Raw genomic sequence first — 17,975 nt, forward strand, 5'->3', positions numbered from 1 at the left:
AATAAGGAAGGCCATATTAATATTGAAATGAAACATAAATGAAAAGGCTATACAGTACCTGCATGTACTCCAAGCGTGTTAATAACAAACTGTGAAACTGTGTAAGAAATCTGCATTGTGCATCACATTTTAGTCTTACAAGGCTGGAGAATGCTGCCAAAGTTCTATCTTGAGAAATAGATCAGAATCCAGTATCATGTTGTGCACAACAACAAATTCTGTTTCTATATGTGCGCCCCACCCCTCACCTCGCCCCAAAAAAAGAAGTCCCTTTCATCTCTCTTTTTAACGGGAACCTGCAAATGCTGTTGAAAAATGATAGAGGTCCATGCTGTGCTTAGTCTGTAGTGCCTGTGCAAATTGCCACTGTTGACATTTTTTCCATATGTGTGTTCTGTCAAGTTGCATACTGCATACAGGAAACTGGTGTGGAAACAATTGGAGGAGGTTGGCTCACTTGTAAAGCAATCGTACTCTTCCTTGGTACACACTTCTCGATCAAAGTACTACATCCAGGACATGCTTTTAATTTCTGGTTTTGAAGAGTTCCAAAACGTAATGAAGAAGTTGTCTCATGACATGAGATTTTTCTTTGTCATAATTAAATGCTGCAGTAATACAGGTTTTTGCCTACTAACTAATCTTTTTTTTTTTTTTTTTTTTTTTTCCTCTGACAGATGAATGAACCAAATGCCTATGGTAATACTCCTCTCCATGTAGCTTGCTACAACGGGCAAGATGTTGTAGTGAATGAACTCATAGACTGCGGTGCTAATGTAAATCAAATGAATGAGAAGGGTTTTACACCTTTGCACTTTGCTGCTGCGTCAACACATGGAGCATTGTGTTTAGAGCTTTTGGTCTGTAATGGAGCAAATGTAAATATGAAGGTAGGTGAATCCAAAGCCATCCATTCATTCTTAAAGAGGCGGTACGTCTTTATCAGAAGTAATTTTTCAAAATCATTGTTACGATAGCATTTAGAAGTTCCCACTGATTGATGGAGTACTTCTGTGAAAAGTACTATAGGAAAAAAAATGAGCCAGTATGTTGCTTTAGGGAACTTGATCTGAATCTGAAAACCTCAATGGGATGTAGTAAATAGCCCAAAAGAATAAAGGAGAAAGATGACAATACTGTCTGGTCAATCTCGATTACATTTAAATGTGAGAATTTCACATAACTTGTCTTCCCTAGTCTATCCATATGAGTAAGAGCAAATCATATGGAAAAATACAAATGAATATGTTTTTCTTATAAGTAAGCCACATTAACGAAATGAAGGATATTTCAGAGAAGTGTGTATGAACAGGCTAATTGCTGGAGCAGTTGAAGAGCTGATAATATAAGATCCTAAAATCTAATTAACAAGGGAGAGTTGTGAAGGGTGTATTAAAAATACAAAGGTAAGTAGATTAGGCCAATGGAAAGTCTTAAACAGCTGGTTTTTTAATTAGCCCAGCAAAACTTTGTGAGCAGTCAGTATACATTTTACATCTCTACTTGGTCACAAGTCTTTGGCTGCAGAATATTCCTTACTATCCAGTCTTAGTGTAGGTAGAATTTCTAATCCACACAAGCATAAAAGCAAACTATAACTTATATTGTCTTCTCAAGTGCGTAGGGTAAGGTCTTGGGATGTGGAAGAGAGATGTGAGACCTCCTGTTTTGTATTAAGTTGATTTTTACTCTACTGATGAAAACGTAACTGTGTTCAGAAATATTCAGTGGCAGTATCTGGTGTCTTGACACGTTTCAGGCTGGGGAAAGTGGGAAATGGGTGTGTGGAATGAAGAATCCAAGTGTTCCTCTTGCAAAATATCTAATTGCCTGTACTGTTGCCCACATGTGGTAGGAAGAGAATTATCTATCCTTTTGTTTCTTAAAGAAAAATATAAATTTAAAAATCTGTTTGATAGAGTTATGCCTGAATTTCAGCACAATCTGGATAAGAGGTTAGTATTAGAATAGCTAACATTTCTGTTAAAAATCATGGGGCTTGTAGCTTACTTCATGTAAGATATTCACACTGATTTTCAGCTAACTAATTCTAAAATACAATTTAATATCTATTGTTAGTACAAAACCTGTAGCCCACTGAAAATTTGGGAGCAATTTAAAATAAGCTATTTGATGTGGAAAAATCTTACTTATATGTTACTGCTCACTTTTACATATATTTAAACATGCAGCTCATTTACTGAAAACGTACTTAAACTCAGTTGTGGAAAAATTCATCACCAAAGGGCCCTGGAGGAGTAAGTAGCTTGCTACAGGGTTTATTGCCAATGTGCCCTAAAATATACAGGTCACAGTCCATTTATTTTTGTTGCCAGCTTTCTGCTCTGCATAATGTCCCAGACTGGATATGACTGAGGGTTTAGCCTTACAGGGCTGACTTCTGTCCTACATTCTTGAAACATTTCTCAGTAATGTATGTTCTGTCATGAAAATAATCCCACAATGTTAAAGATACTAATAATTATGTATGTATGTTACTTACACAAATAAGAATAAAAGAGAAACATAAATATTACCAAGCAAAGAATTACTGTTTTCCTGTATGGTGGGTTGCAATGGTTCATGACTTTGTGCATATTTCTGATGTAGAAGAAAGAAGCGGGGAGAGCTTCATTTCAGAAAGATGTGCAGCAAGTAATGGTGGTTGGGTTTTTTGGCTATTTGTTTTCAAATACACCTTAATTGTAGGTTAGGAATGAAAATAAAAAAGTTCCAACATTCTATTAGGATAATTAAACACTGTTAAAGATTATAATAATCTTTATGTTTGAACTTCAAATAAGAATCTTTGTTTCACGTAAGGTATACACTGTAGATACTGACCACATTTAGTCAGTTATAACATTAAGTAACCTTAGAAATTGTACAAAGAATGGCTAATATCTTCAAAGTGACTGGCAAAGTTCCTGAATTCTTTGAAGTTTATAATGTGGGTAAACTTTCTGGAGGTGACAAAAGATGTTTTAACATCAGAGAGATGTATTGTGGCCTTCCTTCCCATTCAATTTTAAGTTATGGGATTCAAAATACAGATTTGTTGGTTTCTGTAACTTAAAAAAAATCTTTAGATTTAGTATGGGTAAACCCAGGTTTTCTCTTAAGCTTACTCTGAGATGACAGAATCATTTTTTCTGAAATGTGATAGTGATGGGGCTGGGAAATGCAGCCTGAAGCATATCAGAGAGCTGAGAATTTCAGTTCTAAGAGCTTAGTAAAGATTTGGTTACTGAAGTTAGCCTGCTTCAGAAGAAAATGTCTTTACAGTGGAAAGGGTTAGTAGCTTTAGCAATAGGTTGGCTGTAATTAAAATGTGTTGATTTAGTAAGTATCAAAACTGTTAAGTGCAAAATTAAGCAAGTAGGGTTGTGCAGGGATTTTAAGCAATTACAGCTTGAAAACAGCATTTATCCCCTGTTTCTGCACTGTGTATCTCCATTGTAATTCTGTTAATAGCATTTCTGTGGATTTATACCAGTATGACTGAATTTGGCCTGTGAATTTGTGCCTGAAGGTGTGAACAGCCTTACTTTGTATATGAAAACTTACCACTTGCACTGTTGAAAAGTACCAGAACAGAGGCAAAAGAAAATAGTTTCCCAGTGAACTTCTGCTTCCCTGGAAAGGCCTATCAGGATAAATCTTGGATTTAATCAGAACAATCCCTAAAAAACAGCAAAGGGAAATTGAATTAGAGTATGTTGTGTAGCTAAGAATAATTTGTAGAGTTAAAATGGGATGTTTTTAGAGCGTTCTTACTAAGTATTTATTGAAACCAAGCCTGTTCAGTTTCCAAATACTGAGGCTGAAGTTCAAAGTAGTTCTTACAATTGTTATAAGATTCATTCTTCATCATAATTATATTGCTTGTGTAATCTGATTCAATAGTTCCCCCACTGTTTCTGTGTTTTTAGAGGTAACAGTGGGTATGGATGGTAATCTAGGTGCAGACTAGACAGTACTATTAGAGCACTTTCTGCTGTGGATGACCTAGTGGGGAGAACAAAAGGGAAACACTCTTATTCTTGATGGCAGATAGAGGGTAAGTGCTGGTGCATACCTGTGGATGCTGGCCTGATCTCAAAAAGGGAATACGTAGCAGAAGATGATAAGAAGGGCAACGAAGCTGGTGAAGGGCCTAGAGCACAAGTCTTATGAGGAGCAGCTGAGGGAACTGGGGTTGTTTAGCCTGGAGAAGAGGAGACTGAGGGGAGGCCTTATCACTCTCTACAACCACCTGAAAGGAGGTTGTAGCGAGTTGGGAGTCAGTCTCTTCTCCCAAGTAGTAAGCGATAGGACAAAAGGAAATGGCCTCCAGCTGTGCCAGGGGAGGTTTAGGTTGGATATTAGGAAAAAACTTCTTCACTGAAAGGGTAGTCAGGCACTGGAACAGGCTGCCTAGGGAAGTGGTTGAGCCCCCATCCCTGGAGGTATTTAAAAGACGTGTAGATGCTTAGGGACATGGTTTATTGGTGGACTTGGCAGGGATAGGTTAACAGCTGGACTTGATGATCTTAAAGGTCTTTTCCAACCTAAACGATTCTATGATAATGGAATAGTAGAAATATGTTATGCCCTTTATCACCTCTGTAGGCAGAGGACATAATTTCATGCTTGTTTTTGTAGCCTTGTCAGTGTCCATATAGTACTGTAGAACAGTGAATCCTGCTAAGTATTGCTCATTACTGCAGCACTCTCTCCTCACTGTTCAGGATTTCCATGCATGGAAGAACACGTTGAAATGAGTACGTGATGGGACGGTATTAATTGTTTTATGGGCTCCCTTGCTGCTTGAAAATTCAGTGACCTAAATAGAAGAAGTTATTTTACTTCCATTGGTGATACAAGAACAAAGAATTAATGCTAGGGGGAGATTTCACTTGGAGGAATGCTGTGACATGACAGACCCATATTTCCCCTGACCCTCAGTAAAGCTCAGTAGTCTGAGTACAGTTAATATCTGAGTAATCACTTGATAGAACACCTTGTGCCGTGTGTTAATTCTTTCTGTCTAATAGCAATTACTGTTCTTAGCAATTTTCGTATGATCTTAAGAATTTTGTGGATATGTTTTCTCTAGTGATAGAGGAGATTTGGGTGGTTTCTTTCCTATTACCATACTTAATTGAGTTTCAGTGAAGACAACAAAAGTTATCATTAGCTCATAGCTATTCTGTCATGTGCTCTGATCCTATCTGATCTCATAAAATCAGACAGCTGTAGTTAACTTAATATTTAGATATAAGACCTTAAAGGCATAAAAAAAGGAAATTGAAGAAAAAGTTTTGAGGGTACCTCCTTGTTTATGCAGTCCAACCTCCTGGCATCTCAGGAAACAGTACTTTGCTCAGTAAATAGAGCCTTGCTGTTTCTGTGCTTAAAGAGCTCTTTGGCTACTGGTTCTGATTCTGTATATCCTTCCCTAGTGACAATGTCTAAGGCGGCAATTCTGAGTGCAATCCTATACCTAGCAGTTCAGCTTCCACATGGGAGTTATCACCTGCATTTAATTTTATACCTGTTCTATGTTTGTAAGTTGATAGAAAATTGTGTGTAGATATTCCTGGGTTGCAAAGGAACCTGAGACTGTTAGACTGGAGAGAGGCACTGTGGATAATCAAATCCATTGTCTTAGAAATCTACATTAAGTGCATTTTAAGTAAATTTGAGGAGAGTAAATCTAAAAATCTGTTATTGATTGTACTGTGGTTTTTCATTTGCAACTGGAAAATTATTTTGTAGCTTATTTTGCTGTCCTTTGCAAGATCTTACTCAAGTTGTCCCGTGAGGGTTCTCACTTGACCACCTTGCTCCTTAGTTTCTAATACTGCCACCTTAAGTTATTCTTATGTCCTTGTAAGGTACTTTATTAATGTGCTCAGTGAGACTTGGATCTACTTTTTTCTGCTCCATCTTCTTACTCTTCGTTAGCCTTCCTTTGAGATACATCTGAGCCGATGAGATTGCAGGCTTCTTTGTCTGAGCCCTTAAATTCTTCTGTCTGTACTTCACTAATTTATTTCCTTGTTTTATATTCCTTACTTTCTCAAAGTTTCCCCTTTTAAAGTTTAGAACGTTAGTTATCAAAGCAGCTTTTGGTCACTCACTCCAACTAAGCTTATTTTATATGATCATTTTTTCTTTAAATTTATTGGCTCTTCAGCTTAAAGAAGGAGAAAAGTGAGGGAAGAAGACACCAGATGTGTAACAATTGTTTTAAAGGAGGAAAATAACTGGACACAGAGAATATTAACAGTTGGATAAAGAGAGTAGAACTAAACTCTGGGGAGAAAGATGAAAGGTAGACATTAGAAGAAAATTCTCTTTGGAAGAAAATCAGAGCATAGAGATTGCTTGGGGAAGTCATCACTTATGATGTGTTTATTTGGCCTTTTCTTAAGGCCTCCAATGACAGAAGTAAAATCAATTGTCCAATTCCTCAAGTGGATTGCAATCCCATTTTCTGTGTTTCTTTGCATCTGCTATGGATATGTGGATGTGTCTTTTGGATTATTTACGGTCAAAGGAATCTGCTAGCTGAAACATCTGGAGATAACTTGGCTGTCATGATCAAGTGTTTTATTTCTTTCAATCTAGATCTGAGAAGACAATGTTTCCCATAATTGCATTGTTGTAGGTGGTGTATGCTGCTCTGTGCAGTGACATAACTAGAAATTCCACATCCAACTCTGTCTAAAAGGGTCTCCAGCAGACTTTCAGTAACACATCCATAGAAGCTTTGCCATTTCGTTCCAAAGGAAGAGTAAAGATGGGAAGACACTTTTGCACATGACAGTAATTTGTGATGTTTCAATACTTGTGTTCATATTGTATGTTCCCCCTACCATCTCTGGTTTTTTTAACTTTGTATTTTGTGAACATATCATGCTCTTCAAAGCCAGTGTTTAAAATTTAAAATGTGGTATGCATGTGCAGCTAAGAGTGCTTTTATTTTCTGTGAGTGTCATGTTTGCAATTTTTTGTGTGCATTTATAGGAACTTTTTTCTGTAGTAAAGCTTTCCCATTACCTGTGATAAAATACAGGGGTAAAAAAATCATCCTGAAGTAATAATAACAGAAAAAACTGGTTTTGTAAGTGCATTGAGATTATGCTGTTAAAAATTTAAATCCCCTTATGCATTACTGTTGGCCTACTTGAAGGACATCTTTACTGGGTGAATGACTAACCGCACTTTTGATATGTGTGTCAAATGTATGGTACTGATTATGGTTGAATAGTTCTACCCTAGGATTACTTGTGGTTTATGATAAATTGCTTACAAATATCACTTTACAGAAATTTCTATGAAACACATGAGGTCTTTAATGTGTTGTCTTCTAAAATAATGTGTAAACCTCTATAGTAAATACAGCTATTTTGTTTCAAGAAACAAACTTAATTTAAAGAAGCATTGTTTTGTTTTAGACTTGGGCAGGGGAAGAGTTGGACATAGGCTTGTTGCTGAAGTTGTGTGCTGTCATCCTCCTCTTGAGAGTGATTATCCTAAAGGCATAACTGTGAGTGAGTGGGCATCACTGAGTTGTCACTCACAGCTGGAAGAGTGATTAAGAGCAGCTCTTTTGAAAAGCTTGCCATGTCATGCCGACTTGTCACTGCCAGCATCCGTCTCGTAGAAGTGCATAGCAACAATTTAAAGGAGGGAGTAGAGGGGAGAGAAGAAAGTAAAAGAATGTCCTTTTTCTTTTTTTCTGTCAGTTCTGGTGGATTAATATTACTGGCCATAAGTAAGTACTGGGTGTTTTTTTTCTTTTCCAGAGTAAAGATGGGAAAACACCTTTGCACATGACAGCGATCCATGGTAGATTTTCAAGATCTCAAACCATCATTCAAAATGGTAAAAAGTGGGAGGGAGTAATTTTGTCATCAGCTTCACAGTATTACAAATATTTTCCTCCTCTTCTGTTGATAACAATTGTACTGAATTTTTTTTCATATCCAATGTCCAGTAGTAGTTCAGTTAATGGTGGAGTCTGGCATATCTACTTATAAAGTTTGATAAGTTACATTAAAGAACCATTTATTTTTCAGAATGCAGGAAAATATATTAATTTCTCTTCCACAACTCAGGTTGCAGAAAGTTTGTCCCATATGGTTACATAATAAAATGCTTCTCTCTGTTTTGCTTATTATTAATATTAAACACCATTGAAAGCTGTATAGATTTTTAAATCCAAAGTAGTTATTCGTGGATAATTATTAGTGTTGCTTAAATTATCATCAGTGCTGTTTTTCTAACAAAAGTATCTGTATGCCTACATATATTCTTACTTAGTAATTACGTTTTATTATAGGAGCTGAAATAGACTGTGAAGATAAGAATGGAAATACTCCTTTGCACATAGCAGCTAGATATGGTCATGAGCTATTAATCAACACTCTGATTACGAGTGGTGCTGACACTGCAAAGTAGGTAACTTTACTGACATGAATTCAAGCTGAGAGAATTTAGAAATGTATTTTTAGATTAACAAGGCTAATACGATTTTTAATACAGTCTTCAAATTGAAATAGGAAACACTTTGTGTATTATTCTGTACTGTACTTTTAAGTAGCTACTCAGTACATCACAATTTGTCCAAAAAGAAATAGATTTTCCTCTAATGTATTTGAAGTAAAAGCTCTGAAAGATTTAACAGGCTGTTGCACTGACTTAATGCATCTTCCTAGCTTGTAAGGAAGTGTTTAATATGTGAAGTTTTCCTAAGGCTCAGTATTCTAACTACATGGTTTGCTGAACCGACCATGCACATGCACTTTGGCGCACAATCATGTTTGTTTTATTTTAATTGTAATGAAACTGTGATACCTGATTATGGTGTATCTTAGGCGGGGTATACATGGGATGTTTCCTCTCCATTTGGCAGCATTAAGTGGATTTTCAGACTGCTGCAGAAAGCTCCTCTCATCAGGTAGGATACCCTTTAAAAAAATCTTACGGCTGCTTTGTACTTTGTTTTTTTTATTCCATAGAATAGCTTTTAATTAAATCTTAATTTAGTAATGCATAAAAGTCTTTATAGTTTACTAGTAGCCTGGGGCCAGTGCTTGTTTTTGTAATGCACAGTCCATTGTTAAAGTGAATGCAAACTTTTACAGAAGTAATTTTTTCTGGAGGGGAAAAAAAAAATTGTCCAAATTGAAATGTGTCTGTAACTTTTTAAATGTTGTGTTTGTGCATTTTAAGTTAGCCATAGAGGTGGGATGACTGGTTCAGACCATAATGCAACTTGAAGGAGAAAGACTAATGTTCTCTTAAATGACTTCATGGAGCATCCTCCATTTCCCTTCCATCATGTCTTTAGCTTAATACAGATTGGTCTATTCCTATCTATTCCTGTAATGGGCACCTAATAGCTCTGAAGACTGTGGACTGCTACATTAACAACAAACCACCAATGCAACAGTTTCTTAATTAAGTGCAACCCAAACTGTGCTTTGCTTTCATTGTTTGATTCCTCCCTGAAGTTGTGGAGGGTTGTAAGGTTATTACTTCCCTTGTGGTCCAGAGTCTGCTCTGGTGTGAATTCTAAGCTCTTTGAACCATTACAATTCTGAGAAAGTAGATTTGTCTGAAGGATTGTGGAAGCGTCAGGAACAGAAGAAGAAGAAGAAACTAAATGGTTCCACATTAATCTGAAGGCACTTCATGTTTTTTTGAAAAAAGAAAAGTGGGGGACAGAGGGTTGGGGAAAAGGAAGAGTAAGAAGTTGCTTCCCCAGCTTTATAGTGTCTGCTAGGAAAGCCTGGGAGAAGAAGTAAAGGAGTATAACTAAAACTACCCATCGGTAAGGCTTTTTATTTCACTGTCCTATCATGGACAAGCTTGCAAGGATTCACTCCAGGAAAGAGCTGTCCTATAGTTGACTGTATTGCAATTGGATATGTTCAAAATGAGGAATACTCTGGCTCTTCTTTCTGTACATGGTGCTGTGCTGGCTGTGCCCTTAGTGGAGATTCAGTATGGCAAAGGAATCCCTGGGGAAGACTTGCAAGTGGTTTCTGTGACTTTTACATGAGTTGAGCAAACCTGGATGTAAATCTAGCCTGGAGCAGATAAGGACTTGCAGAGTATGTTCAGCCTTCAAACTGGAAAGACTAGATACTGCTAACAGCTTATTAGTACATGCTCTTGGTGTGGGGATTGGTATCTGCAGACTATGTGCCCTTTTGATTTTGTGGGGAAGACTCTCGTTTATGTAAATTAAGAATCTCTGGTTTTTTAATTCGTTAATATTCATGTGCAGACCTTAAAAAAACCAAATCCTCAATCTGCCTTGTCCCAGTACTGAATGACATTTAAGTAGTGGTGTCAGAGAAGCAACCTAGGGATATGGAAAGGTATCAAAGACTCATTTTCAAATCAGATTGGCAAACTGTCTTAAATTGTTTGCTGTATATCACTGCCTATTGAAATGGGAGGAGGACGTAGTGGCGCATACAAAACCTATGTTTTGGGGGATATGGAGTAGGAAAAGAGTCTTGAATACTAGCACTCTGAAGTAACACATCCTGTGGTGTTCGCTATTTATTGTTGTTGAACAATTCTTAAAAAAAAAAAAAAATTTTGCATTCCCAGGCAAAAGTACCAAAACTGGAGATTTAATGAGTAAGTTTTGTTACACAAGAGCAGGACTCTTAGGAGAATATAGTAGTTTTCTCACCAAAAATGTAGCTTTGAAACCCAATTTAAATAGTAATCTTCATGTCAAAGTATATGGTTCGATATGGAGTTGCATACTTCAAATTTGTAGTCTCAAATTTGAAGTTCCATAGTTCACACGTTTTGGGAAGAGAAAACTACAATGTTCTCTAAAGGGCTCCTCTGTAAGCAATTGCTATTTAACAGTCTTCACTCCAGCTTGACAAAGTTCTTTCTCTGGGACTAAAGAGCTAAACTCAAGGATAAAATTTAAGTAGCTTCTGGATTTAGTAAGGCTAACATTCCCCTCTTCATTAAAAAAAAAAAAAAAAACCAAAACAAAAAAAACCCCAAAACCTCTGCATAACACTGATAAATTCTAGCACATTCTTAAATTTTCCTGTTACCTTCATATATTTTATATTCAATACTAAATTACACAGAAATATTAATAGGCAAATAGGATAGGAAAGAATATAGTCTCTTGCCTCAGTGCAGCTAATTGTCTCTTACATTATCCCTTTCTGTTTTCCTTGAACGCCTGTTTTTAAAAATGTTATGAATAGCAAGGATGTGTTTCAAACGAAGTAAATTTTCAGTGCTTAAGCTCTTTTTTGCAAATAGCTGTTAATTTAGCAAGCATTTTTCTTAAGAGGATATGAGAACAGTTTTGTGAAAGGTGGTGTTACATAATGATCTTACAAAATACTTGATTTGTAGGTTTTGACATTGACACACCAGATGACTTTGGCAGGACTTGTCTTCATGCAGCTGCAGCTGGAGGGTATGTAAAAAAGCATTCATGCTTTCATATTTAGTGTTCTTTTTTCAATTGCTGATCATTCCTGTTCTTTTTTTATTTCCTCTCTGTGCTTTTTCTGCCCTCTCCCCTTGGACTTTATGTAAGCATGAAAATAATTTCAAGATGGATTCTGTCTACAAACAGTAAAAATAAATTCAGTATTCAGCTCAATAAGTAATTATTGGAATACAGTGTCCAAGTATCATCAGCCTTACCTTAGGTTTATGCTTGGGGATGAACTGAAATTTATTTTAAATTCCCATGGATGATGATATACTTTTTAGAATTTACAGCATTCAAAGATGGCATGCCCAGCTAAGATCACTGTAGGACATGAGGCGGAGAACAGCAACTTTGGGAAATATGTTTTTACCATATCCATAAACAAAAGATCAATCTAACTAAATTAAAAGCCATAATTAAATTCCAGAGTTTAGGTGGATGAAGTAGTCAGAACTACTTGCTCATCACTTGAGTTGTGATCCATATTGATTATTGTTATTGTATTGTAGGTTTTCTATAGCAGCTACTCAAAATTGCCTGGAAGATTTGGGTAATAAATTTCATGATACACTTTGTGGGACACAAGAACTCCATAATATTGATATTTTCATTTTTCTGTTTCAATGTTGTCTAAGTAATACTATTAAGTAATCATTCTAAGTCTAAAGATACTTGATAGATACATCCTTGTGGCAAATGATTAAGGTTAAAATGCTATCTTTTCATATAAAAACACATAATTTGTGACACATCCCCTCATTCATCTCCAGTTTAGGAAAGTCACTAAGATAGTGTTTAAATTATAAGCAACATTGTACATCTATTACAATGATCATATTGTATTGAAAATTAATTACACTAAAAAGTAAAATATTTATGTTGCAACTTATATTTGGTCTTAAAAATACACATTAAAAACTTGCCTCTCTGCTGGAATCCTGGTAGTAAAAAGCATGTGACATGCAGGTGTTATTGTTTGTTTGCTTTAAAGAATTGAAATGTCTATTAAATTAGGTTAATGTTTATGTGCTTTTATGCATGCCATTTGATATCAATAAAATTCCTATATATGGACTTGAAATAATTTGTATTCTTTCCTGGTTTGGTCCTGCAATTATGAAATCTATATTACATATAAAATATATTTATCAAAATTTTCATATGATAGTTCAGTTCAATTAAAAATAATGTACAAGATGTATATGTGTAGCAGTTCTGATATTTGCAGAAGCCAATATTAAGGAAATAGAGTTTGCAATCACAAGTAATATTGGATTAATTTAATAGGAATTTGGAGTGCCTCAATCTTCTGTTAAATACTGGTGCAGACTTCAACAAAAAGGACAGATTTGGGAGGTAAGACATTCTAGATTTGTATATTGTAAAGGGCTGTTAAAAGTATTACAAGAAGTAGCATATTGCTATGTGGGCAAGTCTGTGTGTTCCAGTTTAAATGTTTTTTTAAGATACGATGTCTCTAATAAACTATGCTTCAGCATATGTTATCAAAAGTTACAAACATATTTTGTTTATTGTGTTTTGTTAAGTAGGTGTTTAGTCTTGTTTTTAAAGACTAAGTTCCATATTCAACTGTAATTTTTATGAGCTGTTTTGCTTATAACATGGATATAATGAGTTTGAATTGCTCTCATCCAAGGACATTAGTGATGTTTTCCAAATAATGCATTAGTCAAACCTATAAATCTGTTGCTATTTCTAAGCTTTATATTAAAAATCCATTATTTTAACTGCTTCACCTTTTTCCTTTCATTATATCCATCCCTTTCTGTTTCCTTGTTTGTGCTCTGAACTCTTTTGGAATGATATTGATTTCTATTTTTAGTATAGGATTATTTAAGTTTAGATGGCATGATCAGTACTTGTGTAAAATCTCACATCACATCATGGAAAATATGATTTTCCAGGATGTGAATGGCAAGAGTAGCACTTGAGGAGAATGTTATGGATCCAAAGCTGTATTTTGCTTTAAATTCCACTGCCATTCTTTCCTGAGAAAGGAAATCTGTCACAACATTTGTCAGTGAAAGTTGATTTTTTTGTCGGTTTGGCCTGTTTTTTGGTTTAACGTGCATGTTACAGAGCAATTATTTCAGGAGAGGGAAAAGATTAACATAGTTAAAAATGGAGAGAAATGGGAAAAGGTAATTTTAAGGAAGAGGGAAGAGGTAGGACACTTTAAAGTGCCTGACTCTCTCCTCAAAATTGAGATATTTATAGTAGCAATCTCTTTTTCAAAATAGAAAATGGAATTTTGAGTCCTCTCGGTGCTTTTGAAATTTTATCCAAACTGGTTTATTTAGAGAACTGTTTATGTATTTGAAACTGGAATGAGTTTCCTCTGAGATTATATATCAGTACTAATATTTCACAGTTTTGTTATAAGAAGACAAGGTATATATTTTAAAGTTTTCTTTAACAATACCTCTGCTGTGTTACTATCGTTAAAAATAAATAAATAATGCTTACCTCTCTTAGACAAAATTCTGATCTGTTTGTTGAAAACATCTACTTGTTAATTGTTGTATTTTGTATTGACCTTGTTTAGTTGCTATGCAGTTCGTAGATTTGTCCATATTTTTCCATGTGGCTTGAAATTACTTAACTAAAAGATAATATTTCTTTTGTAAACTTGATTTTCCTCTCTGTTTACACAAGAAAATTCATATAAAGCTTTCCTTAATACACAGTTTGTGCATATTTTGGCTGACAAATAGATCCCCTAGATATTGTTCTGTATTATTAAATGGCCCCTAGAAAATGCCCCCATTTTTTAATACTGGTAACGATGCATTCTTCACCACAAATACTTGTTAAAAAAAAATGTAAGGAGGATTTAAGTTTCATTTTATTTTGCTTTTTCTGTCTCTATATTATTTTGCTGTTATTTACCATTGTACTTTTTATTTAAATGTGTACTAAAGAACTCCACTCCATTATGCTGCTGCCAATTGTAATTATCAGTGCCTGTTTGCCCTTGTGGGATCTGGAGCTAGTGTGAATGACCTTGATGAGAGGGGTTGTACACCTCTGCACTATGCAGCTGCATCAGACACAGATGGAAAGTAAGTGGCATGCTTTGTACTAAAGCCTTTCTCCTTAGAGACATTTGAGCTGTGAATTTTGTGTATGTTCTGCCTTCAGATTTGCCAAATGCATTTTTTGTGTTTTTAAAGATTAAACTTGACAGTGGATTGTTCATTGTATATCAAATATTTTATGCAACAAATATTTCTGAGAAAAATGAACAATAGCAAAATGTATTGTATTTTTTTAATGTGCTATAATGCAGATGTCCTAATTCAGGAATTCATTGGGAATAGAGTTTTAATCCCACCTGCTGTGTAGTGGTTGAGTAAATATCATTCGCGGGGGTTATTATGACAGTTGTGAGCAGCGGGGTCGTTTTGCTTTAAAATCACATTCTGATGAAGGATGGTGTGTTTTATGGAGGGGTCTTAATGTTGCCCAAAAATCTGTGTAGTTAGTCAGAAATACACTGTAAAACTAGACTGTGAGTTACATTAGGTCTCCATCAGGATAAAAATTAACTTGACATTTCAATATAAGATGTTTTATCCATTTGGTGTTTGATTAAACTATTCATGTTTGGCGTTACAACTCTCTCTCTTGTTAGTGTAAATTTTTGTGAAGTAGTTACACTTTTATTAATGAAACGCATCCAGAAACTTTCATAAATCTGTAAATGCCTCTTGCGTGTGTTTATTTTGTAACTAATGGTTATATTTAACATAGATATTAATGACTTAAATGCTTACATGCAAAGCTTATATAGATAGCACAAAATTGATGAGGTTACTTAAGCTCCAGACATTGTATATATTGAGGGGACTTGAGAAGAGTACCACTTGCATGTGCACACATTCACATACACAGGTCAAAACAAGCTGGTGTGCAGCATCGCATTTCAAATGCATACAGTGGCACCTTCACTGGAAACGAGTGCTACTTGGTGCCACATCATCTTGTTTTAATACAGCACCTTTTAAAAGGTGAGGTAGCAACAGGAGCAAGGTGGCATATAACTTACGGATTGGGTTTTGAAGGATAAATAAAGAATACTTTCATGGCCATTTAACTAACATTTAAACTACATGCCTTTTTATGGAAGGCCAAATTTCAAAACAAAATCGTCTGCCGCTTTTTATTTCTACTTTCAATTCCTGCTGGAGTTTGCTGAGATAATTTTACTTTAATTGCCCTCTTACAAGTTGAGCTAGGATTAATTTTAGCTTCACAGTTGCTCTGAAAACCTCCAAACTATAATGGTTCTTCAGATGACATCGTTTTGCCATCTGTCTTATAAAGCAAGAATGATGATGGCAGTACTGCAGAGCTTTGGGAGATAACTCAAAGAATTGCCTCTGGAACCCACATGATATTGCCCTTCTGATTAACAGTTGGCTCTCTGGAAGACAGGCTGCAAAGCAGAATGGCCTGAGGAGAAGCTTTTTATATTTATGCTGCAAGATGATTAGTAACAGCTGGAAAACCAGTATTGCTCATCTCATATTCAAAATAGGAATAAGCTAAAAATGATTACTGAGTTGGAATATAAACCCTGGGAAAAAAAAGGTCAGGAAATTATCTGTATAGAAATTCCAAAGATATTTATGTGCATTTTTATAGTCTTTGTTCAGACATCTTTACAGACAGATTTTTAGGGACAAGGATGTTTTTGTTGAAAATTATTTTCCTGTTTGTTCCTGTTTGGAAATGTTTCTTTTGTATCTTTAACAAATGCTTCTGATCTGGAACAAACACCAGTAAGCCTCATTTTGACAAGACTAGACAGAGAAACATGATCACAGAATGAGATAAACTAAGCAGCATCTTAGGGGAGAAAAAACACGCTCTTTCTATGTCAGAATTATTCAATAGACAGTACAGCAATAAATAAATGGGAAATAAATTTAACTTATCTGGGCTTTCAGAAAGTTTGATTAATCTCCTTTTAAAAAGGCCTGTTGAGGACAGTTAAGTATCCAAAAGATGCTAAGTTAATCTCTTTCCTGAATGAGAAGAAACAGCAAAAATAATTACCTGTTTTTCATTGGAAAGAATGGGTACTCAAGGATTTTCAGTAGACTTTGCTTCCCGTAGTTTATTTATTGTATTATGGTTTTTGTGAGCACACAAATACTGAAAGTATGGAAGTATAGAAATTTAGATAGCCAAGGCCAGTGATGTTTAACATTTATTAACGAGCCATGAATGCTAATACAAAATCATTGATTAAAATTAACAAAGAAAGTTAGATGATTGGGCAAATAAAATGTAGGGACAGTAATTCTCACTTGATGGGACAAATTGATTTGTCTTTGGATTCTCAGAACTCTCATCCCATTTCAATTCAAATAAAAACATGCACGGTTGCCATTAATGAAATCCAGGCATTTGTTTACTGGGCAAATAAAACCCGAATTAGTTGGTTAAAAACATAGATATGCTTTACTGGTAGCTTTTTATTAGATACGTTGAACTTGGTGTAAAGTAACTTACATCTTGTGTTACATATGTTATTCTTTAAACCTGGACAATTTTCACCTTTTTCACTACCTACCTAAGTCCTTTTCTCCTTTATGCTGGACACAAAATGATGAAAGTGAGAGTGCACCTTAGTGTCGCTCCTGTTCCTCTCAACTTTGTAATGAGACAGAGTACTTTGTAATTAGACAGTTCCTTGTTCATAGTTTTTCGTGCAGCTTTTTGCCCCTTTCATCTTCACTCACCTGGTTTGTTACTTTCAACCTTTGTCTGGGATGGAAAAGCAAACGTCAGGTCTTTACTTCAGCAAATCACTGTTGTTGCACACGAGGTTATCGGGCCCTTGACCCAGTACAGCTGTCTTACTCATGTTGAAATGCGTTTCCATTTCATCACAGCTGGTACTGGATCTCATTCAGATGATGGACTTGCCTGGAGTCAGCAGATGGAACAGTGCCCTTCCTTGAAAGAACTTACGAGGAATTCTGATGTTGTAGGGTCATGCTGTCTTCCCTCAGGAGATGGCTGCTTTTGTAGAATTTCTGCCTGTATTTCTCTAAGGTTTGAATGTTCTCCAGGGTTTTGAATGATCAAGTTTCTACACTTAACGGCATTGACGAGAGGTCATGTTCGGATTCCTGCCTCTCAGATCTAAACCTGCCATATCCCACTGCAAGTTTTTCACATGACGTCACAGCATAGCCATATCATACAACTAAAAATGTTGAAATTTCCTTTAACTTTCTACCAAACAATTTCCCATGAGATAAACGGGAACTAAACCCCTTATATTGTCAGTGTATTCAACTGGCCCATTTGTCACTACTGATCGTGGTAATCTGTGAGACCTTTAGATAAACTGTGCTAAGGAAGAAAGATTCCAAGGTGGATTTGACAAGATAATATATTTTTTAGCTTCACTTGTATTTTATTTAACTGGTAAAGGAGAAGTATTTCATAATCC

At 35.5% G+C, this 17,975-nt stretch overlaps 1 protein-coding gene across 8 annotated transcripts in view; it reads left to right on the top strand.

The window, feature by feature from the left end:
• The window catches only part of ANKRD28 (ankyrin repeat domain 28), a 138,500-nt gene that overhangs the window by 87,465 nt on the left and 33,060 nt on the right, over window positions 1–17,975 (top strand). For all 8 annotated transcript variants that reach the window (XR_015707824.1, XR_015707823.1, XM_087772068.1 and 5 more), the window contains 7 exons: window positions 678–890; window positions 7,797–7,875; window positions 8,333–8,447; window positions 8,868–8,950; window positions 11,401–11,464; window positions 12,773–12,841; window positions 14,428–14,568. Coding sequence is in view for 6 of the 8 variants with exons in the window: in XM_087772068.1 (XP_087628194.1) it covers window positions 678–890; window positions 7,797–7,875; window positions 8,333–8,447; window positions 8,868–8,950; window positions 11,401–11,464; window positions 12,773–12,841; window positions 14,428–14,568 (764 nt within the window). In the remaining 2 variants the exon portion in view is untranslated. The remainder of the gene's footprint in view (window positions 1–677; window positions 891–7,796; window positions 7,876–8,332; window positions 8,448–8,867; window positions 8,951–11,400; window positions 11,465–12,772; window positions 12,842–14,427; window positions 14,569–17,975) is intronic.

This window comes from Nipponia nippon, unplaced genomic scaffold, assembly GCF_047370975.1.
Source record: "Nipponia nippon isolate SJK-2023a ecotype South Korea unplaced genomic scaffold, ASM4737097v1 scaffold_1, whole genome shotgun sequence".
NCBI classification, from domain to species: Eukaryota; Metazoa; Chordata; class Aves; order Pelecaniformes; family Threskiornithidae; genus Nipponia; species Nipponia nippon.